The 25,122-nt window shown below is 39.2% G+C and overlaps 1 protein-coding gene across 2 annotated transcripts in view; it reads right to left on the reverse strand.

Annotated features, from left to right (window-relative positions):
* Positions 1–25,122, reverse strand: part of NFKB1 (nuclear factor kappa B subunit 1) — a 125,287-nt gene that overhangs the window by 25,836 nt on the left and 74,329 nt on the right. For both annotated transcript variants that reach the window (XM_069593609.1, XM_069593611.1), the window contains exons 7-11: positions 13,061–13,224; positions 10,913–11,071; positions 9,466–9,570; positions 7,234–7,325; positions 5,417–5,555 (exon numbers count right to left, since the gene is read on the reverse strand). In XM_069593609.1, coding sequence (XP_069449710.1) covers positions 5,417–5,555; positions 7,234–7,325; positions 9,466–9,570; positions 10,913–11,071; positions 13,061–13,224 — 659 coding nt within the window. The remainder of the gene's footprint in view (positions 1–5,416; positions 5,556–7,233; positions 7,326–9,465; positions 9,571–10,912; positions 11,072–13,060; positions 13,225–25,122) is intronic.

The raw sequence follows: 25,122 nt of genomic DNA on the forward strand, positions 1-25,122 counted from the left end.
TCATGGTGCCAACTAGGGTTCCAGGAGTTTATGGGAAGACTTCGAGGGAGGACCCATGAGCTGGAAATTCAGGAAAGGCTTCCAGAATCAACCTCCCATTAGGAGGGGGCAAAGGGAAGATGCTCTGGGGAGGGGATGCACAGAGAAAGAAACAAAGGAACCAATGTACGCTGCACGCTTATGAGAACACAGGGCATCAGTTTAGCTGACGTGGAAGTTTTCTACAAGGAATTGGTGAGAATCGGGGCTGAATGGGACCACACTGTCAAGCACCTAGACTCTGAACCTAAGGGATTTAATTTACAGGCAGGAGAGCCATGCACTGTTTCTGAACTGGGGACGCTGTGGACAGGGTGGTGTTTTAGGAAGATCAGTCTGGCACCGGTGCATAGGTGAAAAGCAGAGACAGCACGCACAGAAAGTGACAGCAGCTGCTCCTTGGTGGTCACCACGAGAATAAAAATGGGTGGATCCAGAAAGACAACAAGAGAGGGATCTGTCGCCACTGGTGACTCATGAAATACGTGAGGCGAAAAAGTTTAAGACCACTGCTTGACTGAAATACAGTGATGCCCGCTGAGGTTTCTGACTGTCCAGGTCTAGATGCTCTTTAGCCCTTCCCCCCTCATTCCTTGTGTGATTGCTCTGTTTCTCTCTCGCTCCTCACCAGCCCCATGGCCCCTGAGTTCTGCAAGCGCCTTTGTGGTCTATCACGGCATTCTTGTTTCTTCTGTTTCCCTTTCTTTACCTTCTCTGATTTTCCCACTACATATATATATATATATATATATATTTTTTTTTTTTTTTTCCTGCGTTCTCTCTTTTGAAACAAAGGAGTAAAAGAAGCTTTTCGGATTTTGTTTAATAGGGTATTCTTTTTTTTTTTTTTCAGTCAGCAGTGCAATACTTAACAATTGTCCTATTTCTGGTTCTTCAGGTCAGTTCTGGTAGTTGTTTATGTTCAGAAAGATCTTCAAAATTTCTAATTCTGTGGTTGTTTCAGCCATCTCAGGGCTAGGAAGAATACTGTTGTTTACTGATTATCTTGTGAACATCTAAGGGCAGTTGAAAGATGAAGCAGGGGAAAGTAGGGTAGCAAGGCATACTTAAAAAATCATCTTTTAAAAACAAATCCTGTCCAGACTCAGGAAAACAAAAGCCAGCATGGGTCAACTTTGACGAAAACATGCTCCCACTAGAAAAGGGTGACTTCAAAGTGGAGAAACTTGAACATTTTCCTTATTAAAAGGTTTTGGACAGATTTACAAAATTTATTTGTATCATGACTAACAGAATTATTACTCATCCTATAAACTGTTGATCTTACATGAGATATTTGTTCATCAGTAATATGAAATACAAGAGCAAACCAGACAACACATTCATCTTCAGAAATAAATATCCACTGACATGCTTTCTAGCAAAAAGATCATTTGGTATTTGCTATGTATTCAACAGGGACAGTCACTGGTTACATCATTGTAAAATGGGAACTTTTAAGAGTCAATTTAAAAAATATTAACTGTGCTACAGTCATTAAGATGTCAAGGACAAGAAACTCTACAACAAGCTTTTTTAAAATAAAAGAACCTGCAGTCTGAACTTCCATGGACTTGAACATGGGGACTTTCACGCTGGGTTCACTCAATCTTGTGGTCTGTTTTTGACGGTGGACCATGGGATGTACTATGAAACATCAACCTATTTTAAAAGGGCTCAATACAAGCTCTTCTTTACAGAAGAGGAAGCCAAAGCTAGGATGTTAAGGGACTTGTAGAGGTCAGGGCAGAGTGCAGATCGGATACGAGGTCTACTGAGCAGCCCATTATGTCATCACTTTTTTGGGAAACACTCTAACACATCCTCACTTCCTGTAATAAAGGATGGCTTAAGGTAACAGCTTAGTTCACAAAGTGTCGGTACAACTTTTAGCCTCTACCACCTTTTGCTGTGCATGTGCCTTCAAAGTACCTCATTCTTGCTTTCTGGGTCCTAGTTTGCTAGTAAAGAAAGATGTCTGCATTTACCCTGACCATACCTTTCGTAACTAAAAGGTTACGATCCTATTTCTTCCTAATCCCCATCTTTTCAGACTGAGAAGTCATTTTGGTCTTTCTTTGCTTTTGTACAACGGCTCCTCAACTATCTTCTTCCCTTGCCAACCATCCCTCTCTTGATTATTTTGATTGTTTCCTTGGACCCAACCATCTGCATGACACTTTAATGAGACACAATGTCAGTGGCCATAAAAGATGTGGAGTTCAGGGCTGGATGATTCTCTGCAACGAGAAGTATTACATACTGCTTTGTCTATTGTCCTGCTTGGTGGCACCCAACAAGTTACTAGTGTTTTGGATAAGGATGGCAAATTAGTGGGTCAATCAGTAGCTTAGGTCTCAGATATTTAATAAACATCTTCTGTGTGACATATATTGTTCGAGATGCAGCAATAAATATGAAAGACCAAATCTGTGATCTCAAGAACATTCTTCCTACTAGAAGTACAAATAACAGACACACAGATTAATAGGTAAGATAATATTACATATTGATAAAAATAAGTGAAGAATATAAAACGAGGTAATGAGATAGGCAGTGACTCCAGGAGCTGGGAGCAGTGGAAGGTATGTTGAATGACTTCTGAGAAATGAAGACAGTGATTCTTTGGGTTGTACAGTTGGATTCATTTCCATACAGTTACTCTGATGCTAAATTGCCTGCTACTTTTCGGGCCAGTCACAGGTCTGGTGTGATTATTTCCCCCTGTGATTATTTCAACCTGGGATTTTATAATTCAGAAGGTATTATAGACTAAGGTAATTTGTTATCTTCAATAAAACAGTTCTAATCTCACAACAGGGCTTCCCAGGTGGTGGTAGTGGTAAAGAACCCCCCTGCCAATTCAGGAGACACAAGAGATGTGGGTTCAGTCCCTGGGCTGGGAAGATCCCCTGCAGGAGGGCGTGGCAACCCACTCCAGTATTCTTGCCTGCAGAATTCCATGGACAGAAGAGCCTGGCGGGCTACAGTGCATGGGGTCTTAAAGAGTTGAAAACGACTCAAGTGACTTAGACCACGCACAGAATTTCACAACTCAATCCCAGTACGTGCTGGCCTTTCTGTGGAGCTCAACTATTAACTCTCATTTTTCCAGGTGGTTCTTTTTATACTACTTGTATAGATGGGGTTTTTAGTCAGTGATAGCCTGGAAGGTAAGTGCTTCTCGTATAGAGGTGAAGTTTTGAACTTTCAGGAGACCCCCAACCCAAGATAGCTCCTACTATAATAGAGTAGCAATGAGAGTAATAGTCTGATGTGCCCCTGCTGTATCCAGGCACAGATACCACTGGGAAAAAGACTCAAGCAGCCTAGAAACCAAGTTCAGCTTTGAATATTTCTAGGCTCATATATGGGTAGGTAATCTGAGTTGCCTTTATTTAACTAATTCTCTGTACTGGAAAAATTGGCATTAATTTGAGCATGTTGTAAGGGAAGAAACCTATTTTTTTTTCCCCTCAGAAACTCCAAAAAATTTGCCCTGTTTCTGTTTTGTGTCTACTTTTATAGAAGGATGTTAATCCAGAGCGGGGAAGTAAGGAGAGGTGACCACTCCTGGGGAAGCCAAGTGGGCAGGGCTTGCCACCTCATTTTACACAGAGCTGCTCAGCTTTATACACTGGAATTTCACACGAAATTTTATGTGGAGATAAAAAAGTCGTCTCTGCTGACAGTGTCTTCAAACCATCAACAAAATGCACTATGAACCTGACCCATCTGTGGCAGTGTCACAAGCTCAGAAAAGAAACAAGAATGCACGGAGCCATTTTCTAAATGCTCCCGCCACAACATGAATTCTAGGAGAAGCAAGCCCTCTTAGAAGGTCAGCCACCACATGCTGCTATCACAGGGTCAGCAGGCCGGTGCACTGCTGCGAGGCACCTTGCGGCTTCCAGCCTCAGCCGGGACCTGGGTGCCTCGGCCCTCCCCACTCTCACTTCCCCTAGTCCAGGCCTGCTAATTTTGTTTGTGCCACAGCTTCTTTTGCAGCCTCGATCTTTTCTTAGGATCATAATTTTCAGTATTAAAATACAGAATAGGATTACAAAGAAACCCAGTTGTTTTAAAGTACTTTTCTTGCCATGGACCTGCAGAGGAGTCAGTGGACTCCAGGTTAACAAATACTCGTGGGACCTGTTATACTCATTTTGAGAGGATTCTCGTGGCTGAATTTCCCACTCTGCCTGCTTGGATTCCAGTCCTGTCTTTTGAATGGCCTATTTGGAATCTGCCACAGGAACCTAAAATGCAACATGGTTTAAACTGACCTCTGCCTTTGCCCACCCAAATCTACTTCTGCTCCGCTGATCCTCATCAATTCATCCACATCACAATCTTCCCAGGTGAGGATTCCTAGAACCATCCATGACTCCTGATTCTCTCCTTCACTTTTTACCCCAACCAACAGCTGGGTCCTCCTGACATCATCACTGACTAAGACCTTCACTAACCTCTCCCTTTCTTACTTGGATTCTTGCATTATTCTTCTGACTCACTGCTGCCCAGACAGTGTCTTCAGGGTCTATGTAGAGAAGGCAGAGGCATCATTCTAAATCTAAACTGGCCTGGTCCTTCCCCTTTCCCATTTCAAAGCACAATTCTGTAGGCTCCAATCACAGCACCCCAGAGCCTGGCCCTGCCTTCCTGCCTTCCTTCAGGAGTCCATCTGGGTGCACCTTAGCCTCACTTTTCTCTGAACATACACTAACTGTTCCTAAGCCAGGGAGACCCTTTCCTTCTAGGTGGCACACTCAACTACTGAAAGACATGCCCAACTTTCATGACCTTGAAGAAGCTTTCTTCTTGTGGCTTCTTCAAAATCTAGGGTTCTCTCTCCTTGTCATTATCCTATATTTTCATGGCTGTTTTACTTTCGGAATTACCAAAATAATAATTTGCATTATAGCAATTTAAGGAGACTATTTTCTCTCCTTGAGGCATCCTTTGTGAGGAACAGAGAGCTGCCTTACCATTTTTATAGCTCTGCACTGCATGGTGGCTGAGTCTTCGGTGACTCAGTGAGGCCAGTGGCTGATTCTCCTATAAAGCAAGGCTTACGTTTTCATCTCAACTGCCTAACCCCCGAGTTATTCAATAAATGATAGATTCTCAAATTCAAAGCGAAATTTTAAATGCTCAACCTCATATAAAACTCGGTGGAAATAACATTATTTTAAAAGGCTAGACTTAATTCTATGACCCTAAAATCATATATTACTTCTTTCTTCTCTAAAAAGAAGTACCATGGACCCAAGGACCAGTTACTAGGAGGCTGGTCAAAGGAGGTGACTGCCTGACCTTTTCTCAACAGCCTGTCCTCTTGTTGGAACAAGTGCAAGTGTTTAAATAACCGAGTTACCTTTGATTTCAGGATAGTAGAGGAAAGGTTTTGGTTCGCTAGTTTCCAAATCAGATTTCCTCCGAAGCTGCACGAACACAGAGGCTGGTTTTGTAATGTTGACATCTTTATACTTTGGAGTTTTGAAGACAATGGCAAACTGCAGGATACAAAGATACAAATGTTGGAGTAGGACTACATTTCTTTTAAAGCAGTGGTACTCATTAAACACATTCTTTATGCCCAGTGCTTAGATACAGTGTCTTAAAAAAAAATACAACACCCTAGAGAAAGTTACAACCTTGGAATTCTGTACCCATATATTTTTATTATATTGCCAATGTGAAATTGAAATATAAGATTATGCCAATGTACTGCAAATCCTCATTAGTTCACTTGTCTAAAGTTTCAAATGTCTTTCAGTGTAAATACCCATGTGAATAAAATATATTGCATACATCCTCTTTTCCAAATTAGCCTTAAAAGCCTCCAAGATTATTTACAGCAATATCATAAAGACATAATGGAAGGAGAGAGAGGAGGATGGCCAGCCAACAACCACAGCGAAAAACTAAACTCTTAAGGGAGACACTGTGACTGGGTCAGCAACTGTGAGGTGGGGATGGCCGAGGCTCTAGACACACACAGGGCATCTGTAACACCTCTAAGACAGCCTCCTTGATATCCGCTAGTATAAGAATAGTCAGATTTAGTTGTATTTCATCCACAAAATTAACGTTTAATCTAACAGTTACGCACAGAACCTCCCAGAGTTTCTTTATGCTATGTAAACATGAACACAGAATCTTTTTTTATATATACTTTGTTTCATGTCTATCTTTTAAAAAATTTCAGTGTTGTATCTTTGAGACCTTTCCACGTTAGTCTGTAGAGTATTCATGCTTTCTTAATAACTGTACAGTATCCCCTCACATTGACTTAACTGGTCACTAGCTGATGGGCACTTGGATTTTTTCCATTTTGTGTGTGTGTGAAAACTGTATTCCTCAATCACTCAGAGTATTTGTTAAGCTGAGGATTCAGCATTTTTATCTCTTTGTCATATACTCAAATGTTCCTGGGAGATCTTAATTTATCATGATGATATCAGCCTCAACTAGAAGACTCCTCCTGTCAACACTTTTCATTAGAATACCCTTTTAACAAGTCTCCTCAGGTTACTCTGGGAGAATACCATTACAGACTAACTGTGTTTCCTCCAAAGTCGTATGGTGAAGCCCCAACAGTGTGGCTGTATTTGGAGACAGGGCCTTTATGGAAATAAGTAAGGTTAAATGATGTCATAAAGGTAAGGTCCTGATTGGATAGGATTAGTGGTCTTAAAAGGAGAAGCAGCAAAAAAAGAGAAAAATAAAAAGACACGACACCAGAGAGCTGCTTCTCTCTCTGCCATGTTAGGACATAACAGGAAGGTGGCTGTCTGCCAACTCGGGAGAGAGCCCTCAGCAGGAGCCAACCCTGTCAGACCTTGATCTGGGACTTACGGGCTCCAGAACCATAAGCAAAAAACTGCTTTTGTTTTATTCACTCAGTCTATGATATTTTGTTATTAGTCTGAACAGACCGGTGAAATACATAACACATGTCTACTTAAGGATTTGAGGGCCACAGCCTTGCATCTAGGCGATCAGATCCTGACAGAGCTTTACCCATAATTCTAGGTAGCTTTTCTGGAACAACTCCAAGACATAGTGCTCTTTGATGAAAGTTAAAGAAATACTTATCATTTTTCCTTTTTTATCCTTGGGATCCAAGTACTGAATTTCAACAAAGCAGAAAACATAGTATCATCTTCCGTACCATCATCATCCACTTACTTGTCTATGAACATCTGTGGGGGAAAAATCTCCAAATCCTTCCCAAATTCCACCATTTTCCTCCTCTTCATAAAATCGAATCTGGATGTCATCTGTAAACAGTCACGTACAGGTGTATAATTTCACACATTATAATAGCATTCGTAAATGTGATGAAAAATAAAGCTGGTTCTAGAGTCTACCTACTATGTACTTAACCTTTTTTTGAAAGTAATTCATATAAAATAGACTTCTGAATTTATTTAAAATTTTGAGTAAAATTTTTTTGTCACCATAGTAATGGGCCCCAAGTTTCATTTACAAGGACAGAATTCTAGATTTACCTACTCAATCTGAGTTTTCTCTTAATCAATCTTCGACGTTCCCACTTTTCCAACCCTAAACCAATTCACTCCCCAGGAACATGAAAGAGAGTGAAGAATATCAGAATCCCAAAAGACGGTTCACCTTGATGCAGATTTACATAATAATATTTAACTTATATAAAGTTTACTATTTGGCAGACACTGTTCTAAGTGATTTTATATGCATATATTAACTGATTTCATCTTCAACTCTGTGATGCAAATGTACTATTAATATCCTCATTCTGCAGAAGAGAAACTGGAGTTCAAAGAGATTAAGTAACTTATCTAAGGCTGAACAGTTAGTAAGGGGAGAGACCAGGATTTGAACACGGACATTGAAGGTTCAGACCCCACGCTCTTAAACATCCTACTATGCTACCTCTCTACAATATTCTAGTAGTCCCTGTTGAGAAACTGCTAAATTATGTGTTGGTCTAGACCCTTTGGGTTAAATTAGAATGTCTTAATTTCACACTTCAGTCATGGATTCTACTCCTGCAGAAATATGACAATATAACTCAGGTTGGCATCTCCCTGGCTTCACTTCCTCATTCACAGGGAGGAATATACATTATTGACTTGTAACAACTAAATGTATATTTCTATTTAAATAGAATTTTAGAAATATTAGGGTTGGGTAAGACATTCATAGGACTACCCTGGACCTAGTTATTCAGATTCTTTAAGCTGGGTATAAAACTTCTCTTAATTAGCCATTTCAATGTAATGATGATGACTTAGAGTCACATTTACAAATAAAGGTACTTAGATTGTGTTTACTCATAGTATGCACACCCAGGAATCTAGAAATGCATAATTACTTGGATAGAATTGGTTAAAAGAAAGCTGATACCAGAATCTGCAGAGAAAATGTAAACATTTTGGGGACAAAGACATACACCTTTATCTTAAAATCTGATCTCATTTTTTCTGACTTTTTATCTCAGAGCATTTGGCCTCAAAGGACAATTTTCTTTTTTTAAAGCCATAGTTCTTTAAATAGGAGATAAGTTTCCAGTTATACAGCTGCTTACTCTGAAAATGCTCATCAGAGTAAGCAGATGGGTAACTGCTTGTAGTGAGTATATCTTTATTATGGTATACCTTTTATGGTTTTATTTTAAAAATGAGTAAAGCTTGAGAAATAACAATCTCCTTCTGCTTTTCCTAACTTATAAATCTTATGCCATATCTAGTGAGAGATAAATGCCAAGACCTTTTCTGAAAGTGAAAATTATGAGAGAAATATGCTCTGAGACTTTTCTTATGGCCCTTATTCTTTCTTTTTCTTAAATGACATCATAGTGTCATGTGAAGGTATCCAGAGAAACTCTCAGTGTTGCAACAAAGCACTGTAAGAGAAAAAAATTAACAATTTTACACTATGTAAAACATTTATCATGCGTGTGTGTGTGAAGCATAGGCTATTACTCATTAATTTAAAGTTCACATATCAAAGTTTAAAGCATAAAAGCACTGAAATATCACTGACTACAATGATCACTATTTTCTTATTTCTCTTTACAATAAGGGAGACCTGGGCTCAATCCCTGGGTTGGGAAGACCCCCTGGAGAAGGGAAAGGCTACCCACTCCAGTATTCTGGCCTAGAAAATTCCATGGACTGTATAGTTCATGGGATTGCAAAGAGTCGGACATGACTAAGTGACTTTGACTTTCACTTCACTTTTGTTGAAAATTTTAAATGAATTAGTTGGGTTAAAAAATAACTATGGACAACTTAATTTTGGAAGAGATGAAATGTATAAATTTTTAAAAGGAGTTCTTTGCCAGAAGAGAGATGTTACTGGGCTCCCTGCCAAAAAGTGACTCACAAACACACTCAGAATTACACTTCACATCTTGAGATCAGAGCATGTATTTACCTTTCTGAACCTTGTCACAGAGAAGATAAATCTCTTCCCCTCCAGTTACACATCCAGCTGTCCTGTCCATTCTTACTATTTTCAAGTTAGATGCATTGGGGGCTTCTGTTCACAGGAGAAAAACAACAGACGTCATGATTTATCCTCAGCTTCACATGCTGACCTCCTGTGAGGGACCTTAACCAAAGCATACTTAACCAAAAGAAAGTTCAAACAGATGCTTTCACTCATATTGCTATTACAAAAATATGGATTAAAAAGTGCCTTCTGAAATCCTCAGAGCACTGCTTGGGCATGGCTCATTCATTATCCCCAAAATAGATAAGGCAGAAAGGAGCAGTATTCATTTCTCCCACAAACACAGTAAGAGACATTAATAGAGAAAGAGAAAGAACTTTTCTGATGTTTCAGGAAGTTCCAAGCTAAAGGATGTGTGGAATTTCAGTTAGGTCAAGACTTTAACCCCAAACTTACATCCATGGTACTGATATACCATTTACAAGAGTCCTAGAAATTTAGGAAAAGTACAGTATTCTAAAACTATTAATTTTTATTCTACAGAAAAGAAAAATGAAGATATTATATTTCCTTTTCCTAAATTAGAATTTTGTGTGGTTAAGACATAAAAGTTTTGTGTGGTAATAGTATAAAAGCTTCCTTTTTTTCTCACTCTAACAGCTGCATTTTAAAGTGATCTTTGGTATAGGAGCCTACAATATTTTATAAAGCTTTCACTTCCCTTTAAACCTGTTTAAATTAGAGAAATCAGTTAGTTGCTGTACTTGGGGCATGGAGTTTTCTCTTAGACTAAACTCTATGACCTTTTAATGAGCCTAAATACTGCCCTTACAGACAGTTTGGAAATATCTATCTGTTTAATAAATCCCATGCATACCAAATAAGAAATCTGCATGGCAAATGCCAAAGACCACTGTAAAACCCTTCAAAAACTCCAGGAACTACAGATGGAAATAGAATTTTGAAGCCACAAAACATCAAAATATCTGTACTGCTCATTTAGTTAACTTGAAGTTCCTAAATGGATAAAGCTGTAACAAGTAAGAATGAAAATGGGTAAGTATAAGAGTTATCTTTTATTAACTTCTCTTCAGAGCCCCAACTATTTTTCCCATCTAAGAGTACTAGCAATATATCCTCATTATAAAGAGTTCATAAATAATAAGAAATTTGGCATTGCATGTAAAAGACTATAACAAACACAAGGAAGGAGATTTTTGAGCACCTCACCATATTTCACTTTTAATCTCGACATCAACTTTTAAAGCTAGATTTCTGTATTCTTATCTTGCAGATGATAAATGTGAGGCTCCAAGGGATTAAGTTACTTGCCCAGGAATCAGAGCTAGGCAGTAACTGCCAGGAAGGGGATGGAAGTCTGTTCCTGACTTTGCAGCAAGCTGCCTCAGGTCAGGAGTCGAGTACTCACTGCTGTCATAGATGGCGTCCGACACCACGGGTTCCAGACGCCTCGTGAAGCTGCCGGTGCTGTCTGGAAGGAAAGCTGTAAACATGAGCCGTACCACGCTGAGGTCCATCTCCTTCGTCTGCTGAAGAGCTGCCTGGCGGATGATTTCTTTTTCCCGATCTAGGACCAGACAAGACAGGCTGTTCATGTCCAGGGAAAGGCGTTAAGTATGAACATTTTAGATTGAGTGCTTTTATAAAGCCCCAATTAAGAATGTCAACTTAAAGTAAAAGTCATTTGTCTCTTTTGAAATTCTTCATATTGCTAATAAAATTTTAAGAATTATCTATGTCATCCAAACATAAAGGCATCAGAAGAAGGCTTGCATTGTCTCTGGATCACAGTGAAAACTGTCCTGTATGTGACAAATGACCTCATTCCTTTCCTATTATCCCCTGACCTCTCCCAAGACACAAAGGGTGTGATGGAAATAGAGAGGAGTAAGCTGACTATGCCTCAGTTGTGTTGAGGAACGTGAAATTAAATATTTCAGCACTGATAAATATATATACACTATCATGGGTAAAACAGATAGTGGGAAGTTGCTAAAGAACACAGGGAGCCCAGCCTGGTGCTCTGTGACAATCTAGAGGGGTGAGGGTCCAGGGAGGGGAGACAGGCTCAGGAGGGAGGGGATTATGTATATAATCATGACTGATTTGCACTGGTGTACGGCAGAAACCAACACAAAACTGTAAAGAAATTTTCCACCAATTAAAAAATAAATAAAACATTTACAAAGGAAATTAAATATCCCCAAAGCTGTATTCATCCCATGGCGCCCACCACAGTAGCAAGTAGGACTCAAAACGTGCAGTTAAGGAGCCGAATAACTCAACTGCGTTTGGCTCCTTTTCCCCTGATGGAGCTTTCTTGTTGATGGACATGACTGTACGTAACTTATAATATCATAAGAGGTGATAATTCAAGTGAAGAGTACTTACTACAAAAGAGCTACAGTTTAAGTGATACAAAACTTCAAAGGAGGGGAGAATCCAGAGGCTTTGGAGCAGAAGAGTCATTGCCCTGAATCTTGAAAGGATGGTAGAACTTGAACTCAGGAACAGAATGAATAAAGACATCCCAGGAAGAGAAAGAATGTGCCAAGGAGAGGACGAGAGAAATCATGGTGCTTGTATGGAGTGGTTCAATTTGACAAGGAGGAGTGTTGTGGGAGACAGCTGGAAATGCAGACTGGGGCCAGCTCTCAGGATGCCTAAAATGCCAGGGTCCGGAATTTGGATTTTGTAGGCAGCAGGGAGACCCTGAATAGTGGTGATGTGCAGGCTGTAGTAAGATCCGTCTGGTCAGAAGACATAAACCAGATTAGAAGTAGCAAGGGACAGAGAGGGCAACAAAAAATTGCCATGAAGAATGGAACCCCACAGAGCACAGAGGAGCCGGATCACACACTGGATGAAGAGGCAGCAGAGGTGAGGAGGGGGCCTCAAAGATGGCGTGAAGGTTTCAAGGATGAGTATCAGAAGACAGAACATGTTGATGGGAGGAGGATGCCTGCTTTTGGAGCACCTGAGTATGAACTGGTGGCAGGATGGCTCGATGGAAGGACAACACAGAGAAGCAAAATGGCACGTGTCGAGGGACAAAGATTGGGGTTGAAAGAAAAAACACAAGCAACAGCAGGAAAGTATAAAATCATAGCATTTCTTTATGATAGAGGATAGCTTATGTGCCTGAGAGCACAAAGAAAGGAAGATTCCTCATGATCAGGTGAGCTGGAGGAGTTATAAACAAAGGAGGTGTTCTTTGAATCTTGAATTCTGAACTGGTTTTGACAGGCTATAGAGAGAAAGGTGGTAGTTTAGGTAGAGGCAGGAGTGCATCAGTGTTTGAGGGGGTGATGGGAGGAGGTGGGTACCAGGTGGAACCTGAGATAGAGCTGGAAAGGGGGCTGGAGTCAGGCTTGGTATGCTCGGCTATGGCAGTACAGAGGTTATTCTAGAAGCAGCAAGATGCCATCAGAGGTTTCTGAGTGGTGACGGGGTGGGAGCAGCCTGGGGCACAGACTGAGGGTGAGATGAGCTCCAGGTCTACACCCAGGGGGAGAACCAGAGCTCTCAAAGGACCAAGGCTGGGAGGGACACTCACCTGTGAGCTGCCGGTCTCCTCCACCTTCTGCCTGCAAATAGGCAAGATCAGGATGCACCAAAAGCCCGGGATTATAGCCCCTTACACAGGCGTCTGTCATTCGTGCTTCCAGTGTTTCAAATACTTTTTTCTTTGTCACATGAAGTATACCCAGGTTTGCAAAGCTGGAGGAAAAACAGGAACGGCAACAACAACCAAAAGTTAGGCAGACAGAGACTAGAGTCCTGTTTTGCTTTAACAAAGCGGATTGAGAAAACAGGCACAGACCCTCAGTCATACTATCACCAGCTGCACGTCAGGTCAGGCTGGGTTTTGCCACCAAATCAGGCTGTGGTAAACTTAGAAAAATCTTCTGGTTTTCAAAGCTTATTAGACTTGCAAATTATGGGTATACATACCTTAATAAGAAAGTTTCACCTAGACTCATTTTAAAGTATTTTCTAGGAGAGTTGTATAAAAGGAAATTTTAATTCCAGATATACTAACTTTACAAACTTTTAAAAAATAATATGTGAAATACTATATTTGGAAGATTATTTTTCCCTTGTGGATCATCCTAGGGCCTTGACGGGATTTAAAGTCTACCTAGAACCCCATCTCCTTCTGGGCCATCTCTAAGGTTGGAATTATTTATGATCACTAGAATGTCTACTCTCCACATGCATTCAGTCTTGAGGGTCACCTGTAATCAAGGGTAGAGAAGCTTTTATATGACAAAGGTTACATATCTATAGAACAAAATATGCTCATTAAAGCAATTCAAGGGATTTTTAAGAAAACATATGAAGTGCTCCAGCAAGTAATTCACTTTTTAAAATAAAGTACATGAAACAAAGAAGTGTGTTCAATAAATCTAATATAACAAGTAAAAAAAAAAACAAAACTGTACCAAGGAGACTCATTCAACAAATATTTATTTTGCTCCCTAGTGCCAGGCAGTGTCCTGGGTGCTTCTGGCAACAGTCAAGGAATCCCTAACTTCATAGAGTTCATATGTTGCTGTAACAACAGAGAGAAAACAGGGCAACAACAGAGAGAAAACAAACAAGTAAGTTTTATAATTTAAAAGGTAAAAAGTGTTACCAAGAAACATGAAGAAGGAATGGGAAACAGGAAGGATAGAAGTAGAAGGCATAACACTTAAAATTTTGGAGACAGGACATCCCTGGTGGTCTGGTGGCTAGGACTCTTTGAGTTCCCAATGCAGGGGCTCAGGTTCTATCCCTAGTCAGGGAACTAGATCCCATATGCCTAACTAAGAGTTCACATGCTGCAACTAAGACTGGACACAACAAAATTGATATTTCTAAAAGTAAAAGGAATATTTCTAAAAATTAAAAAAATATTTTTTTTTAAATAGGGAAAGACCAGAAAGGGCCTCACTGAAAAGATGTCAACTGAGCCAAGACTTCAAGGAAATGTGGGTTGGGACATGGATATGTAGAAAAAGCATGTCTAAGATGGAAGGAACAGTAAGTGCAGAGACCCTGAAGTAGGACCGTGGCTGGCCGACGAGACAACAATGGCAAGGAGGCCACTGTGGCTGGAGTTAAGACAGGCAAGCAGTCATGAGCACATACAGCTGTATGTGAGAAGTTCAAAGAAATAAGCGGGGCACAGATCTTTTAAAGTCTTGTAAGCTTCTGTAAGGGCCCTTCTTTTTCTCTGGCTTTTACTTGGAAGGGAAAAAAAATATTAGTAAAGGAAAGATAGAAATATTATGACAACTGGATCAAATGAAATAAAGAATAAGATAATGTTGGAAGCCAGATAAACTAGACAAAGAAAATACATGATGTAAAGGCAGAACGAGATGAACACTCAGACAGAGGCTCAGATACGAAACGAGACAGGGGTCCACACAGTGATGAAAAAATGTAGGACAGCGGAGACACACAGAGAAAAGAAAATACAAAATATACCCTCCTGGAGAGCAGAGGTATCTGGTGCCAAGAACAGTGCTTGACACTGGGTATTTAATAAATGTCTGTTGGATGAGTAAGTGCAGGAATTAATCCAGCACAGAAAAACATGCACTATGACAAACTGGTAAGTGAGGAGGAGCAGTCAGATTCTCAGAAAGAGCGCCTCCATATTCTGGCCTGTTAGTCCTTACTACTATTCAGGACATCTGTAACGACAGCAAAACAAGGCTAATGCCAAGGTAACAGCACTGACAAAGACGGTGTAGCACTTTACACGTCACCGTCTATAAAGGGCTTTTCATGTATATTATCTAATTTAATCCCCGTGGAAAAGACATCATTGTTACTACACGAAGTGTTAGTCACTCAGTCGTGTCTGACTATTTGCGACCCCATAGACTGTAGCCAGCCAGGCTCCTCTGTCCATGGAATCTTCTAGGCAAGAATACTGGAGTGGGTTGCCATTTCCTTCTCCAGGATTATTACATGAAAAATGGATTTACTCTGGTAACAAATGAAATAATACAGAAGTCAGTCTTCTGCTTTAGGTTACAGTAGAGCAACAAAGACCATTTAAGCTTCTCACTCTAAACAACAAAAAATAGTTTTCATATCCTGGACAATAGATGGCTTAGGACAGTGAACCTAGAGGAAAGGAAGACAAACAAGGTGAGTCTGCAAATTATGCTGCACTAATATCTAGAGCAAGCTTCCAGGCTGCAGCATAGGGAGGAGCAGCTTTCTATTTAAGCTTGCTGATCTCCCTGAGTTGAGGAGGCAGGAGACCAACGAGGATAGAATTCATGGGCAGACACCAGTGAGGAAAGAATTCCACACAGAGAGACACCTAGAGCATGAGTGCAAGGACATGACCCAAGGCTGGGAAAGGAACCATCAAAGCACAGATGCAGCTCCTCCTGGGGCACACACAGGGCTAGAATGGTCCAAGAAATCTCGTGAAGCATGAAGGATTAGAGTGGACAGTTAGAAAGACATTGCCTTAGTAATGGTTTCAAGTTAACCCTAGATTAAAGTCTGCTCTGGTCTCCCTAAAAAAGGCTTAAAAGTAAGTCTAGAAAGGGCCAAATTAGTCTCAAATTTAACTTTATCCCAATGCTCAAAAATATTTGCAAGATTCCCTCAAAAGCCTGTAAAGATGAAAATTACAATGTTTGGGAAGAAAAATATACTAGATGAAACTAAGAACAATTTAGACACCATAGACAAAATGTTTAGTGACCTTGAGGACACAGTAATAGAACTATCTGAAATGAAACAGAAAAAAACTGAAAAAGAACAGATCATTCATGAGCTGCGGCACAATTTTAAATGGCCAAATACATGAGATTGATGTTCTAGAAGAGGAGAAAAAAACAGGAGTGTATGGGAAAAGTATTTAAAAAATAATGGCTGAAAAGTTTTAAAATTCAGTAAAAATTGAAACCCAGAGAGTCAAGAATCTCAATAAATCACAAAGAACAAGAAACACGAAGAATATGACACTAAAGTTTAACACAATCAAATTGCTGAAAACTAGCTGATAGAGAAAAACCCTGACACATGATGTACGGAGGAATAAAGATGGAAGAATGACAGGAGACTTTTCGGAAACAAGGAAAGCCAGAAAACAGTGGAGCAGTGTATTTTAAGGACATGCAAGAAAACCCTATAATTCTACACTCCTCAAAAATATCTTTGAAAAACAAAGGCAAAATAAAGACTTTAAGATGTACAAATTGAAAGAATTTCACAGCACACCAGTAGTTAAAAAAAAAAAATGGAAAAAAAGTCAATACATGGTTAAGTATAAAATATTTTTTTCCTTATTTAAAAGTTTCTTTAAAAGGTAATTGATAACTTAAAGCAAAAATAAAAAAACAATATATGGTGGGATTTATATTAATAACATATACAGATATAAAATATATGACATAATAGCAAGAAGGCCAAAAGAGGAAAAATGAAAGTATACTGTTAACATGCTGTAAGTAAAGAGGTATAGTGCTTTTTGAAGGTAGACTACAATAAGTTAAAGATGTATAGTATAAACATAAAAAGATTGCTAACAAATGCAAATAGGTATAAACCTAAAAGGAGATAAATGAAATAACAAATAATCAAGTAATCTAAGAGACAGAAAAAGAGGAAAAAAGGAACAAAGAAAAGATGTGATAAGCAGAAAACAAACAGCAAGATGGTAGATTTAAACACAGCCATATCAGTAATCATATTAAATAAAAATCACTTAACACCCACTAAAAGACACAGAGTGTCAGACTGAATAAAAAGACCCAACTATATGTAGTGCAAATTTATTTTTAATATAAAGACACAAAAACACTAAACTGAGCAGATAGGAAAAATGTTTCAAGCTAACATTATTCAAAAGAAAGCTGAAGTAACTATGTTAGTCTCAGTCAAGGTAGATTTCAGAGCAAAGAATATTACCAGGAATAAAAAAGGTAATTTCGTAATGATAAAGGGACTGATTCTTAAGAGGACATAAGAATCCTAAACATTAATATGTCGAATAAGAGCTTCACAACATAAGAAGCACAATCTTATAGAACTGAAAAGAGAAACAGATGCATCTATGAATATAGTCAGAGATTCCAATACTCTTAATAATTGATAGAACAGTAGAGAGAAAATTAGTAAAGAGACAAAAGCCTTGAACAAACAACCCAATTGATATTTACAGAACATGCATTCAAAGTGATCACGCTAAACACTCTTTTTAAGTGCACAAGGAACACATATACCAAGACAGACCATATTCCATCCAAAAAACAAGCTTCAACACATTTAAAAGGAGTCAACTCATACCAAATACTTTCTTACCACAGTGGAACCCAATCAGACATCAATAACCAAGCTACCTAGGTAAGAATGTATTTAAATCAAGACTGGCCATGTAATAATTAATTGTTGAAGGTGAGTGATGGGTACAATGAAGGCTCATCATGCTAATCTTTCTACTTTTGTATATGTTTGGAAATTTCTATAATAAAATGCAAAATAAAAATGAGATCAGATACTATTACTATTAGCTCATTAAACAGAAAAAACTGCTACTGCTGCTACTGCTACTGCTAAGTTGCTTCAGTTGTGTCCAACTCTGTGCGACCCCATAGACGGCAGCCTGCTAGGCTCCTCTGTCCCTGGGATTCTCCAGGCAAGAATACTGGAGTGGGTTGCCATTTCCTTCTCCAATGCATGAAAGTGAAAAGTGAAAGTGAAGTCGCTCAGCTGTGCCCGACTCTTAGCGACCCCATGGACTGCAGCCTACCAGGCTCGTCCATCCACGGGATTTTCCAGGCAAGAGTACTGGAGTGGGGTGCCATTGCCTTCTCCGAGAAAAAACTGAGAGGATCATAAATGTTAACAAATGAGAACACAAAATGGTACAGTCACTTTGGAAAGCAATTTGGCAGTTTCTTATCAAGATAAGTGAACTCTTAGCACAAGTCCCTACAATTCCATTCCTCAGTATTTGCCCAAGCCAAGAAAAATTACAACTTCTGTTCACACAAAAAAGTGGCTTTGTTCTGAAAAACTAGAAACAAACCAAATATTCTTCAACAGGTAGATAAACAAACTGATATACCAATACAACACAACAATGTAATGCTACCTAATAATTAAAAAGAATAAACTACTGATGTACACAGCAGCCTAGAGGAATCTGAAATACATTATGCTATGTGAAATAGGCCAGATTCAAAAAGGCTACACACTGTATTGTTGCATTTGTATGTCATCATGGAAAAGGCAAAATTATAGGGGTAGAAGAGCTGGAGAAGTATTTGACTCTAAAAGGTCACACAGTGATTTTCAGGAGGTGATGAAACTATTCTCTACCTTGACTGTGATTACACTAGTATTTATCAAAATTAGAACTGTACACTTTAAAAAGTGAATGTTACAATATTTAATTTCAAAAATTTAATGAAGAAAGGTTATCACTGCTAATTGGACTAGAACTACAATCCTGCCTCTTAGTCAAAATGCCATACATAAATGGCTTTCAAAGTGTACTCTCTAGACCAGCAGCATTACCTGAGAATTTATTAAAATGCTTATTCTTGGGCCTTATCCCAAGCCTACTGAACCAGAAACTCTGAGGGGTGAGCCTCAGCCATCTATGTTTCAAGAAATCTTCCAGGTGATTCTGATGGCCCCTAAAGTTTGTGAACCACTGCTCTGCACAATGACCAGGCAATGAGATCAGAATCTCTGGACACAGGGCTTGGCATCAGTAAAAAGTGATCAAAGGTGACTTTATTTAGCAGGCAAGTTTGAAATCTGCACTATGCCAGACATTTCTATCAATATAATCATCTGGGAACTGCCTCTGCCCTCTCGCTAGGATCAAATCCCCAAGTCCTTGCACTGGGATTCTAAAGTAGCTCCTCCATCTGGCCTTTCTTCCTCTAAAATGATGTCACAGCAGGCCAGAGACTTAAAAGCAGCCCAACTCAACTCACAATACACACCCAAGCTTGGAAACTGGATACTACCAATCTCAGTCTAGATCTTGTCCATTTTCTCCAAATAGCTCCGTTTCTGTGTATTAAGGTTGAACCATATGAACCAGCCAAGTCAACTGTTTCTGGATCTACAAAAACAGCAGTTTAATGTGGTCTGCCTTACTTCGCCTCATTTCTCTTCTGCGTTTTATATCTATATATCTACTTTGAGAGCTTGCCATTGGTATATGCTGGAAATATTAGTTTAAAAAAAAAAGAAAAAAACTTCACATCTCTCTAAATCAGGGCTGCCAGGAAGCAAGCAGAGGGTGTGGTGATTATTGGTGAGGAAGGTGGCTTAAAGCAAAGTCAAGTAACAGTTTCCATTGAATGCATATTTCAGAGAACGAAAATGTTGTTGAAATGAACTGCTGATATTTAAGATTGAAAATAAAACACCAAACTAAGATTATTTTTGTGAGGATAAGCACTAAGGGCTGACTAAAGGAGTAGGAAATATTGACAAAAAGTCAAAATCAAAGTTAGTTTAAAAAGTTACTCACCCCTCCGCATTAAAGCAATCAAACATGTAATATGACTTAGTTATCTAAAACATGAATATTTTAATATAGGTAACAAAATACCTTTGAACACAGAAATTAAATTTTATTGAGAACTCAGGCTGAGAGTTAAGAGAAACACTCCAAGGAAAGGTCATTCTTTTGGCTTTGATAATTTGGTTTTGGTAATAAAGGTTATTTATCCTCCCAGGGTCATTTTCCATATGTCTTTTTTGATTATGTTGGATTGATGCCCTGCTTATGAATCTATCCTTTTAACCTAAACTGTTCCACTGGAAACAGCTTATCAGGGTTTTCATTTCTAGTATTGACAAGTCTGAGGAGTAACTCTGGCTATCTTCCTAAATTTCTCTATGTGCTATTCTTACCTACAAGTTAGAACTAAATAAGAATAATCGATGACATCCTTTAAATACTCATGTGCAAGTCGGCTCATGTTATTTCATAAGACTACCTAATGTTAGTTCAGTATAGACCTTGGATGTTAAGCGCCTGGAGGTAGATTCTGTGGCCTAACTCTCAGACTGCATAAGAGAAGAAATTAATGTCCCCAAGAGGTCATGCATATTACCCCTAGTCCTGCAGTGGAAAGTGACAGAACTGCAAACAGAACTCTGGTTTCCAGACCACTAGAGACTCTTTCTACTAAAATGTGACAGGTTCTCATATTAGAAACTTAACAAAAAATAAGTGAGACAAATGAATCATGAAGGAAACACTGTATTTTGGGAAACACTCTAAGCAAAAGTTGCTCTGTTAAAAGTCAAATTATGAAAGGAGTACCAAGGTTTCACAGCACGCTGAACAGGAAAGGCTACCGAATCTACATGGAACATAGAACAATGGACTGTTTCAAAATTGGAAAAGGAGTTTTCAAAATTGGGAAAGGAGTACGTCAAGGCTGTATATTGTCACCCTGTTTAACTTATATGTGGAGTACATCATTTGAAATGCTGGGCTGGATGAAGCACAAGCTGGAATCAAGATTGCCAGAAGAAACGTTAATAACCTCAGATATGCAGAAGACACCACCCTTAAGGCAGAAAGCGAAGAGGAAATTAAAGAGCCTCTTGATGAAGGTGAAAGAGGAGACTGAAAAAGCTGGCTTAAAACTCAACATTCAAAAAACTAACATCATGGCATCTGGTCCCATCACCTCATGACAAATAGATGGGGAAACAATGAAAACAGTGACAGACTTTATTTTCTTGGGCTCTAAAGTCATTGCAGATGGCAACTGCGGCCATGAACTCAAAAGACGCTTGCTCCTTGGAAGAAAAGCTATGACAAACCCAGACAGTGTATTGAAAAGCAGAGATATTACCTTGCCTACAAAGGTCTATATAGTCAAAGCTATGGTTTTTCCAGTAGTCATGTATGGATGTAAGAGTTGGACCATAAAGAAGGCTGAGAGCCAAAGAATTGATGGTTTTGAATTATGGTGCTGGAGAAAGACTCTTGAGAGTCTGTTGGACTGCAAGGAGATCAAATCAGTCAATCCCAAAGGAAATCAACTTTGAATAGTCATTGGAAGGACCGATGCTGAAGCTGAAGCTCCAGTACTTTGGCCACCTGGTGTGAAGAGCTGACTCATTAAAAAAGACCTTGATGCTGGGAAAGACTGAAGGCAGGAGAAGGGGATAACAGAGGGTGAGATGGTTGGATAGCATTACCGACTCAATGGACATGAGTCTGAGTAAACTCCAGGAGTTGATGATGGACAGGGAGGCCTGGCATGTTGCACTCCATGGGGTCACAAAGGATCGGACACAACTGAGTGACTGAATACCACCACCACCACCCTAATCTAACATAACTCTCATAGCATCCTCTTGATTACATTTTTTTAAATTTACTTATTTTTTAATTGAAGGATAATTGCTTTACAGAATTTTGTTGTTTCTGTCAAACATCAACAAGTATCAGCCATAGATATACATATGTCCCCTCCCTTTTGAACCTCCCTCCCATCTCCCTCCCTGCCCCACCCCTCCAGATGGTTACAGAGCCCCTGTCTGAGTCAGAAAGAGAAAGATAAATACTGTATACTAATGCATATATATGTAATCTAGAAAGATGATACTGATGGATTTACTTTTAGGGTAGCAATGGAGAAACAGACATAGAGAACAGACTTACGGACACAGGAGGCGAGGAAGAGGCAGAGGGTGAGCTGTATGGAAAGAGTAGCATGGAAACATAATACCACATGTAAAACAGATAGCCAATGGGAATTTGCTCTTGATTACATTTTTAGTAAAACTGCACAGTATTAAAAAAAATCCTACAGAGCTATGACCAGACATCTCTATGACCATATTTATAAGTTCAGATGCTCAAACTGTTTGTTGAATGAATTCTTCCAACTATCAAACCCGCTATGCCAGCACTAAAAGACAGTAAGTAACGCATTTCCTCACTTTGCTTGGAGACAGAGAATTTACTTTAACTGCTGCTGTAGGACCCAAATTAAATAAGTATTAGTTTCTTCTAAAATCCTCAAAGACTACTAAGGCAAACCACAGAAACACCAAATTACAGACAACATACTGGAATATTTATAATAACAAACATTATTAGTAGGGAACTTCATCTATAATTTCCTCTGAAGCATATGATTATCACACAGATTAAACAGGACCAAAGAGAATAAACACTTCAAACTGACAATAGCCTATCGGAGTAAATTTGCAGAGATACTAAGTGACCGATTTGTCTGAAACTCTGACATTTACCCTGCGTTTCAAAGCTCTCCAGAGGTCAGTCAGGAACTGTAAGGGTATTCCAAAACAGACCATGAACCAACTGTGACACACTACAGGAAACAGACCAGTCTTTTAAGAGGATGTTGAAACAAGTTCATTTAAAGCACAGTTGAATTTTTCAAATCAATTTAGGCTCCTTCCTCCAATCTAGAGTCTTTTTTTTCCCTGACATCAAAAGAATCAGATTTTAGTGACTTAAAAGAAAGCTCTCTCTCTAGGTTTTTCACACTTGAAAATTTTAACAGTCAAACAAAGAAATACCCAGGAACATGAAAGCTCAACCTCCCCAATACCAACCAACTTGAAACCTGATCGGAATTCAAAGCCTGAAATGTTACCATGAGCTTAATTACAGTTCATTTAAACAATTCTTTTCTTTTGAGTGAATAGTCGAGATTAAATGGGATTTTAACATAAACTATTTAAACCAGTATCAGGAAGCCCTGAAAGATATTCCTGGAAATTACACAAATTGAATTAAAAATTTCTTTTGAAATTGAATTTATTTCTGTAATACTTCATTCATTAAAAATGGCTTGTTTCAGGGCTTCGCTAAGTGGCTCAATATAAAAAATCTCCGTGCCAATGCAGGAGACACAGGTTCAATATATGGTCTGGAAAGATCCCACCAGAAGACTGTTTTAAAAAAGAAAAAAATGGCTTGTTTTATCTGTCTGACCAACCTTAAGTGGATATGTCACTTTGTATTTACATTTCAAGTCTACTGAAAGCCAAAGCAAATTTGTAATTCTTGGTTGTGCACACTTTTCCAAAAAATTGAAGTATGGTTGCAATATTATGTGTTATAGGTCTACAATATAGTGATTAAATTTTTTTAAGGTTGTGTGTGCGTTGTGTGTTAGTTGCTCAGTTATATCTGACTCTGTGTGACCCCATGGACTGTAGCCCACCAGGCTCCTCTGTCCGTGGGATTCTCCAGGGAAGAATACTGGAGTGGATTGCCATGCCCTCCTCCAAGGGATCTTCCCAACCCAGGGACTGAACCCAGGTCTCCCACACTGCAGGTGGACTTTTTACCATCTGAGCCTTAAGGGAAGCCCTCACTTACAGTTATTATAAAATACTGGTTATGTTCCCCATGTTTTACAATATATCCTTGTAGCTTATTTTATACCTACCCCTATCCTGTGCCTCCCTCTTGTCTTCTTCCTTCTCCCCATTGATAATCACTTATTTGTTCTCTTATAACTGTGAGTCTATTTTTTTGTCATTGTACTTATTGCTGCTGCTGCTAATAAGTCGCTTCAGTCGTGTCCAACTCTGTGCGACACCATAGACAGCAGCCCACCAGGCTCCCTCGTCCCTGGGATTCCCCAGGCAAGAACTCTGGAGTGGGTAGCCATTTCCTTCTCCAATGCATGAAAGTGAAAAGTGAAAGTGAAGTCGCTCAGTTGTGTCCGACTCTTAGCGACCCCATGGACTGCAGCCCACCAGGCTCCTCTGTCCATGGGGTTTTCCAGGCAAGAGTACTGGAGTGGCATGTCATTGCCTTCTCCGTTGTACTTACTAGTTTATTTTAATTTTTAGATTCCGCATATGAGTGATATCACACAGTATTTGACTTTCTTTGTCTGACTGACTTCACTTAGCATAATACCTTCCAGGTCTATCCATGTTGATGCAAATGGTAAAAGTTCATCCTTTTTTATGGCTGGGTAGCATTCCATTGTGTGTGCATGTGTGCCTACACAGCACATCTTCACAGTCCACTCATCTGCTGATGGACAGTTACGTTGTTTCCATATCTTAGCAATTATAAATAATGCTGCCATGGACCCTGGGATACATGTGTCTTTTTGAATTAGTGTTTTTGTTTTTACATAACCCAGGAGTGGAATTGCTGGGTCATATGGCAGTTCTAGTTTTAGTTTTTTGATAAACTTCCATATTGTTTCCCACGGTGACTGTACCAACTTACATTCTCACCCTTTTTCCCACATCCTCACCAGCATTTGTTTTTTGTATTCTTTTTGATGATAGCCATTCTGTAGGTATAAGTAGTACTTCACTGTGGTTCTGCTTTGCATTTCCCTGATAATTAGCCAGATCAAGCATCTTTTCAGATGCTTGTTGGCCATCTGCATGTCTTTTTTGGAGAACTATCAGGTCTTCTGCCCATCTTTTCAACCAGGTTGTTTGCTTTTTCTGACATTGAGTTGAATGAGTTGTTCGTATATTTTGGAAATTAAGTTCTTATGTGTCATATCATTTCTGGGCATACTTTTTATAGCAGCACAGAACTGAAATAAAACCCACTGTATGCACAAAACGTTCACAATGCAAATCTATAGTTAATAGTTC

The sequence above is a fragment of the Ovis canadensis genome, chromosome 6 (assembly GCF_042477335.2).
Source record: "Ovis canadensis isolate MfBH-ARS-UI-01 breed Bighorn chromosome 6, ARS-UI_OviCan_v2, whole genome shotgun sequence".
Classification (NCBI taxonomy): Eukaryota; Metazoa; Chordata; class Mammalia; order Artiodactyla; family Bovidae; genus Ovis; species Ovis canadensis.